Raw genomic sequence first — 8,503 nt, forward strand, 5'->3', positions numbered from 1 at the left:
GAGGTTCCTGACTTACTACGTTCCATAAATCTTTTTTAATTAATAGAAGCTCGACTTTATACTTCCAAACCTGGTAGTTATCGTTATTAAACTTTGTAATCGTTACACGCGTATTGTCTGCCATCATAACCTTAATTTCGATGCGTTAATATCTGGGCCCATAACCTGTTGACCGTAACGAGCAGAATGTCCAAGAGGATACGGGATGTAATAACGCAGTTTATACACTTTATATGCAGTTCAATATGCGATTTCTTTAATGAAGGATTTGTGATACAATCTATCTCGTGAAAGACGGTTGAGACAAAAGGTGTATAGACCATAGAGAGTAGCGGCTCGAAAAAAAGGATGAAATGTATATGATTGGTTTAGGGAAAATGTCGTCGGTGTACAGTGCCTCGCATGACGAATACTCCAACAGTAATGTATGTAATGTATGCAATATATGTAATATAATGTATTTACGTATGTACTTATGTATATATGTATGTATGTAATGTAACGTATGTATATTAATGGAAACATATTAATAAAGATATCGTACATGTACTTAGTATTTAATATTTTTTATTATATACTTTATATGCATTACATATATTTCATAAACACTTTACATGTATTATTTTTTATATTAAAAATAAAATACAGTTTGCACAAATTAAATAACATTGTTCTTGTGTATCCAGAGTTGTGCGATCCATCGAATCCCAGCCACTTCAGGTAAACCTCGTCACCCCTCTTGCGCAGTACTTTCTCCACGAGATACACGTTCGGATGAGTTGCGCGATGCAACTCATGCTCGTAGAACGCTCCAGCGACGGATTTTCCACGATAGTCCTCGAGTAGGTTGGTTACGGGATTGGTATGCTGCACTTTAACGATCTTAAACACCTCGGTGGTCCAATTCGGTGTGTAACACTTCTCGAAAATTGTCTTGTATTTGCTGACGCGTACCGAGTCGCCCGTTTTGAACTTTGGCTGGCGATCTTTATCGCGCTGTACACCGTAGCCAAGAGTCTTTCGGCGCGGGGGTAACGTCGCATGCCGATTGTTCGATGCTTGCGCGCGTTGTAATTCGACACGAGTCGCGATAACGTGTCAAAACACTTGTAATTTCTATTGAGCGTAAATCTTCTACATGTTGTTTTTTAACGTGCGATTGAATTGCTCGACGACCGATGCCTTCATTACCAAATACGTGGAATAATAATTGATGCCGTGTTTTCTTACGAGACGTTGCACGTCGGTGTTGTAAAATTCCTTCCCCATATCGGTTTGTAGGTTACTAGGGCACCTTCCGCTATCTCAAATTATCTCAGCGATAGCGTCGGCTGTCTCGCTGCCGCCTTTACCCTTGAGCGGCAAGGCCCACGCGTACTTACTCAACACATCGATGACGGTGAGTATTTTGTGGTAGCCTCCGTTAAAACGCGAGTACGGGCGCATCTCGACGATATCAGCCTGCCACAGGTCGTCGTACCCACGCACTATGACGTGTTTGCGGGGAAAATTTCTTCTCGCCGGTGCGTGCAATTCGTCCACCAACCGTCGCTTTTCAATATTTTTATCCATATCTAATTTTAACGGTCTCATGTTTTGTTGTAGCCGTTTCTGCTTCTAGTGCATCGTTTGTAGCAATTTCTGAACAGTTCATAAACGCTTCTAAACAGTTCGTAACCGCTTCTGAGCCATTCGTGAACCGTTCAACAGCCGTTCTACAACCGTTCTCGAACCGTTTGACAGCCGTCCGTAGTTCGCAGCTGTTTCTAAACCGCTCGTAATCGTTTCTGAGTTGTTTTTGAACCGTTCGACAACCGTCCGACAACCGTTCTTGAACCGTTCGACAGCCGTCCGTAGTTCGCAGCTGTTTTTAAACCGCTCGTAATTGTTTCTGACCTGTTTTTGAACCGTTCGACAACCGTCCGACAACCGTTCTCGAATCGTTCATTGCTGTTCGTCGCCGTCGTTAATTAACCGTTGCCTCTCTTTACTCGTCGCCGTTTGATAGTCGTTTCTGCTGAACCATTTCTTTATTGTTCATTAGCCGTTTTCAATCTAACGATATTGGCACGTCGAAGCTTGTTTACCGCAGCCTTGTAACACTCGCACGTCTTTCTCGAACGCGGCAAGTTTCTCGTCTGACTCTTTCCGTTGATCTGTCAAACTTTTAACACACTGATCCACGTATAGTTTGTTAACCGCGTCACCGTCAGTCTCAGGTTGCGCTGCGCGACGAATCTTGCGCGACCTTGCGTCAAAGTCCGTGGCGGTGCGACATAAAGCGTTGTCGCGCACGAAATTTCTCACTAATCCGCTCCATCGATGATACGAAATGGCATTCGTCGCGTCTTCGCTCTGCTCGAACAATACAAATTTATTGATCGGCATTTCGACGCGGATTGAACGGTGTCGCGCCGTTTAATTTATAATAATCCCAGCCTCGCGAAGTTCCTCGATGATCGACATGATCTCGTTGTCGTGGGCATTGTTGCCAGCTTGACGCGAAGCGTCGAGCAATCGCAGACGATCCACTAGCTCGTTGGGGTCGTCCCAGTGCACGTAGTCGATCTTATTGTCGGTTAGCGTCATCGCGCGAGGCGCGAATAATCCCTTTCCGGATTTTTCTTCTTGGATTCGGTCGATATCAACGGTGAGATTACGTATAGATACTTGTATCCCCTGTTGCCCATTATTCGCTCGCGAGGATCGTGCTTGTATTTATGAGCACTCGTGTAGATCTTGTCATCGGGTATTTTCTTGAAGATCAACTCGTAAATACCGGGTGTGCCGGCGTATCGTACGCCGTTGATATAAATGCTATCCGCTTTGTCCACGTCAAAACGTTTATTACCGAGCATCATTTCATTCTTGCCGAGATAAACGCCGTACACGATATCCATCCCGTTGGATAGGCGCCCAAAACAGACGCGATGTAAATTCGGCTCAGTGGACCTAAGTGATCTTGCAACGTTTCTATAAACATTTCTCGACCCTCCGACGTTTGCAACTGCTTTCGAACGGTCGTCCCGATCGAGTCGTCCGTGGTTTCAAAAACATCATTTACGTTTACCGGTAATTCGGGACTTGTACGTTGCACGGTTTGCGTCGGTGTAGAGGTTATCGGTAGTACTATCGATCGTTTCGATTGATCAGATTTACGCGTTGTTGATGACAGATCCCACCAGGAGTCTTCCCTCTTTATCTTCGGTGTAGCATCCTCTTCCTTCTCCTCCTTCTCCGTTAAATCGTGACCAAACTGGGCCCTGTACGGGCTACAACTTGGAAATCCTACATTAAACTGTCTTGGGAGAAAAATCATGACCAAACTGGGCCCTGTACGGGCTACAACTTGGAAATCCTACATTAAACTGTCTTGAGAAAAAAATCATGACCAAACTGGGCCCTGTATGGGCTATAACTAGGAAATCCTACATTAAACTGTCTTGGGAGAAAAAATCGTGACCAAACTGGGTTCTGTATGGGCTATAACTAGGAAATCCTACATTAAACTGTCTTGGGGAAAAAATTGTGACCAAACTGGGCCCTGTATGGGCTATAACTAGAAAATCCTACATTAAATTGTCGTGGGAGAAAAGTCGTGACCAAACTGGGCCCGGTATGGCTATAGTTAGACGTGCCCAAATTAAAGACAAAAATTAAGTTCTAACTAAGTCCTAAATGGGTTTGAGTTTGACAAGCCCTTATTTTAGATGCTTTAGTAATGCCCGTACGGGGCCAGCATTGAATATGGGATGCCCGGACTCGGGCTTCCTTGCGCTGTTGAACGGATAGCGGTTCGATTTTCGCGTCAGCGTCGCTCTCCGTCGGCTCCTTTTTCTTCACCACGATCAAACTCGAGTTGTCGACAATCTTTTTCAACGGCCCGATAAGAGGTCTTAAGTGCGTATCCGACTCAATGTCCTTCTCGATCTTACCGGTCTTCAAAGCGCGAAGTTTCTTGCGAATCAAATCGTTTTCGCAATATTTTTCACGATCTTCTCGCGTTCGCGAATATTCTCGCTCCCGTCGATCGCAGCCATCGCGGGGGAAAAAACAAAGCAGAGTGTCGATCTCTCTCTGTAACGCTAACGTTTTACCTTCGACGACGTATCGGTGACGACTGATCGCTTTTGCGGTATTGCGAACACGTTAAATCCTTTTCTGTATCGGCCGTTCGAAAGCGCGCTGTCCTTGTCTATCACTACGAATCCGTACTTGCATTGCCAACAATCGTGGCACAACGAGCAAAATTCATCGTACGCCATGTCGGTATTTACGTGATCGTTGTACACGTGTTTCAAATTAGTGCCATCCTGTTTGAACAAGATCAGCAAATTTGCGTTGTCGCGTATCAGATGTTTAGATATTCTCGCGTACGTCTGACAGAGAAAAGCAGTCAACCCTCGAGTGCCTACCCATCGAGAAATACTCTCTCACAGTGTTTTGCTTATCGCACGCCACGTCGTCGAAGACGAAGATCGAGTTTGGACACGCGTCGCTCGGTGAAATGACGTCACTGTTATTGGAGAAGGTGTAATAGCCGATTTCATCGATCAATGTCAATAAATTCTCCAGATATCGGTATTTCGGTTGTTGCAGCGATTTCGAGTACACGTACACGTTCTCGAAACGTACACCATGCGGACTTTCTAGCAAACTTATCAGAACGTGGATTTTACCACAATTTGAGGGACAGCAAATTATCGCGCGTATAGTAGTCGGCAGCATCGTACCGTGTCTGCGCCTCTCCGCGTTGCCCTCCATCGACCGTGCTCTATCGTCGCAATTTGTCACGCGAATCGCCAACGGTTGTCGCACGAATCTCATTTCTTTCCACACTGCCGACTCTCTGGCTGACTCGAACGCCTATTTATAGGTGAGCGGAACCGCGAATCGCTCAGTAGCAAAGATGTTCGTCCTACTGTCGAGACCTTCCGATATTCGCGGATTGAGCGCCGAACAGCTGCAATTTGTGCCGAAAGCCGTTCTGTTGCAAACGTGCGGCGATCACGTCCACTACGTGTGGGACAAGCTTCCGGAACATACAAAGGCGGATTTGGAAGTTCAAGCATATCGTCGCTGTTACGAACATTGCAATCAACGATCGCAACGCCAATGATCGGTCCCGCGCCAATGATAAAAAATTGCGGCGAATGTCAACAAAAAAAAATGGTGGAGGCCTGTTAAATCGCGAGATAAACGCACTTCCGTTCGAATTACACATTCCCAGCTATCAATTTTGCGGTCCGGGAACTCGTTTACAAGAACGATTGGCGAGAGGCAATCAAGGTATTAATCTATTGGACTCGGCGTGTCGCGAGCACGACTATTCGCGTAACCGCGATCTCACCGAGAGACACGCGGCAGACGAGATACTCGCTGCGGAAGCGCGAAAACGCATTACTGCGAGAGATTCGACTCTCGGAGAGAGAGCTGCCGCTACAGCCGTCTGGGCGACCATGAAGGCTAAGACGAAGCTCGGAATGGGCTTGAAAACGAAAAAATCGAAAACGGTGAAGAAAAAAAGCTAACGAAATAAACGGATACTTCCGACAGCGAAACGAGGCGGTGTATTGCCGATTCTACCGTTGTTGGGAGTTCTCGGTTTTCTGGCCGGCAAAGCGGCGGGAGTCGTAAAGGCCGTGAACAATAACAAAGCCGCGCGGCGTCAGCTGGAAGAGATGCAACGTCACAATCACGCCGTGGAAGGTCGCGGACTTTATCTCGCTCCGTACAAATATGGACGAGGGCTGTATCTCGGCCCGCACAAACACGGGCGAAGAGTATCGTTGAAAATAAAAAAAAAAACGTCAAAAAGATGTTAAATATGCCCGCGGGTATTACGACTAACGTACAATTGAATCGACTGGCAAGGCGTATGCGCGTACCGTTCTTCAGAGGTGTCTTCATGCATGATTCGTTACCGATCGGCGGTGTACGTCGAAACGAGAGCGGTATCGTGAATTTGGACGATGCAGCGAGTCCCGGTACTCATTAGGTAGCGTACGCGAAGAGGGAAGATTGAGTCGTATATTTTGACAGTTTCGGAAATCTTCGACCGCCGAAAGAATTGGTGCGATATTTCGAGCCGAGTGTGACGAAGATCGAGTACAATTGCACGTCTTCATCAGCGATACGATCAGAACATCTGTGGACAATTGTGCTTGCGATTTCTCCGGACGATCGACGCTAATTTAAAGCCTGACGGTGCGCCGTGGTGACTCAGTATTCGTTAGCGGTTTTCGCTGACATGTCTATAACGTTCACGCTGACGGGGAAGAGCAGCATCCTCGCGGAGCACTATTTTCCCGCCGTGGATCTGAGCGACGGTGACTACGAGCTCGGTCTAACGTGTTTTGAGACTTATCACACGATTCCGAACGTGAATTCTTCGAACAATAAATTTTATTTCGACGAGGATGACACGAAAATTACGATTCCCGAGGGATACGAGATACGAGCCATACATGAGTTTTTGAAACGCGAAATTTCACGACAACGCCCGCGACGCGTAAATCGTTCCAACAATGATCGTATGTCGGTCGCGAATATCGCGCGAGAGGCGAACGGTTACGAAGACGTGGCCGCGGAATACCCGATAGTGCTCCGCGCAAATTACAATACGATGAAGAGCGAGATCAAGTGTGCTTTCAGAGTGAATTTTAACAAACCGAACAACGTTGAATCATTGCTGGGATTCTCGTCGAAGCGTATATTGCAGCCGAGACAGTGGCACGAATCGGACGCGTCAATTAATATTATCAACATAAACATTATCCGCGTGGAGTGTAACGTGACCGTAGGTGCGTACAGCAACGGCAAACGTGTTCACACGATACACGAATTTTCACCGAGCGTACCACCAGGATATAAGATATCGGAAACGCCGGCGCAGATCATTTATCTGCCGATCATCGCGCAAAGCGTTACGAATCTAACGATACGCGTCACGGATCAAGACCGACGATTGCTCGATTTTCGAGGAGAAGAGATCACCGTCAGATTGCACGTACGACGGCTACAGCGATAACGCGCGACGTGTGACATCCTCGTGTTGAACGACTCGGAGCACGCGACAGATAAGAATATCTTTACGACTGCGACGATCGACTATATCATCAAATCGACATTCGGTAGCGTTAAAACAGAGACGAAAACAGAAACGAGAAAGAAGCTCAACGCATCAAACGTTAAATTTTTACAATCTCTGGGATTCGCGGTACGAAACATCTGAACGATGACTGAAATTCTTAACATCGGAGGCGAGCCGGTCTTTGACAATCGCATCGTCAAGATCGAGTCTCACACGTACAACCCGTAAGCCAACACAACGTTCGAGTATAGCGACGAGATACGAATACCCATACAACAGCAGGATCTGTATACGTTGTCGTGCGAAAGTTTTCTCTACGTCGAAGGAACATTGACGGTGACCAGAGCAGCCGGCCAAGCCGATAACGTGGTATTGGGGAATAATTGCGTCGCGTTCATGTTCGATGAAATTCGATACGAGCTCGACGGTGTGGAGATTGATCACTGCAGAAACGTAGGAATAACCAGCACGTTCCAGAACTACGTTACGGTATCGTCCGACAGAAACGTGATCCTGCGAAACGCGGGCTGGGAACCACATAATAACGTGAACGGATACTTCAATTTCTGCGTACCGCTCAACCTGTTACTGGGATTTTGCGAGGATTACAAACGCGTGGTGATCAACGCTCGTCACGAATTAATCTTGATACGAGCGCGCAACAACAATTCCTTAGAGGGAAGTCTCGCGTTGGAGTCTACTATCAAAATACTCAAGATACAATGGCGAATGCCTCATGTGGTATTGAACGAGATCAAAAAGCTGTCAATGCTGCGCGCCTTGGAAGACGGACGATATCTAAGTATGGATTTCCGTTCGTGGGATCTGTACGAGTATCCTCTGTTGCAGAACACGACGAAGCACTCGTGGGCCATTAAGACCGCGACTCAGCTCGAGAAACCGCGATACGTCGTTTTCGCTCTGCAGACGGGTCGGAAGAACGTCATGGCCGCCGACACAAGCCGATTCGACGACTGCAACTTGACCAACGTAAAACTGTATCTAAACTCGGAAGTTTATCCGTACGATGACCTGAATTTGGACTTTGGCAAACACAGATAAGCGATTCTGTACGATATGTACGCGCGTTTCTGCAAGGACTATTACATATACGAATATCTCGAGCCGAGTCTCACCGCTTCGACTTTTCTACGTAACGGCCCGTTTGTGATCATCGATTGCTCCCGCCAAAACGAATCCGTCAAAAACGCCACCGTGGATGTCAGAATAGAATTCGACTGCATGGAGAACATACCGCCGAATACCTCTGCGTACTGTCTCATCATACACGACCGTGTGATTGAGTACAACCCGTTGACGAACGTGGTGCGCAAAATAGTCTCGAGTGTTCGCGGCAACGTCTACGTGAATATTATTCTCTCTCTCTCTCTCTCTCTCTCTCTCTCTCTC

The 8,503-nt window shown here is 46.8% G+C and overlaps 1 protein-coding gene across 1 annotated transcript; it reads left to right on the plus strand.

Moving 5' to 3' along the window:
- The first annotated feature begins 7,237 nt into the window (after nt 1-7,237).
- Nucleotides 7,238-8,155, plus strand: LOC112455091. The gene is made up of 3 exons (XM_025016793.1): nt 7,238-7,317; nt 7,402-7,711; nt 7,811-8,155. The coding sequence occupies exons 1-3, from the start codon at nt 7,238-7,240 to the stop codon at nt 8,153-8,155; spliced, it is 735 nt and encodes a 244-aa protein (XP_024872561.1).
- Nucleotides 8,156-8,503: the final 348 nt, after the last annotated feature.

This window comes from Temnothorax curvispinosus, unplaced genomic scaffold (genome assembly GCF_003070985.1).
Source record: "Temnothorax curvispinosus isolate PA1 unplaced genomic scaffold, ASM307098v1 QBEX01005827.1, whole genome shotgun sequence".
In the NCBI taxonomy this organism is placed as follows: domain Eukaryota; kingdom Metazoa; phylum Arthropoda; class Insecta; order Hymenoptera; family Formicidae; genus Temnothorax; species Temnothorax curvispinosus.

Excerpts from the sequence above, each read along its gene's own strand:
- LOC112455091 (XM_025016793.1), top strand. The coding sequence starts at position 7,238 with ATGACTGAAATTCTTAACATCGGAGGCGAGCCGGTCTTTGACAATCGC. Across the intron at positions 7,318-7,401 it reads GAGTCTCACACGTACAACCC|TTTTCTCTACGTCGAAGGAA; the intron begins GTAAGCCAACAC and ends GTCGTGCGAAAG. Across the intron at positions 7,712-7,810 it reads GCGAGGATTACAAACGCGTG|ATACAATGGCGAATGCCTCA; the intron begins GTGATCAACGCT and ends AAAATACTCAAG.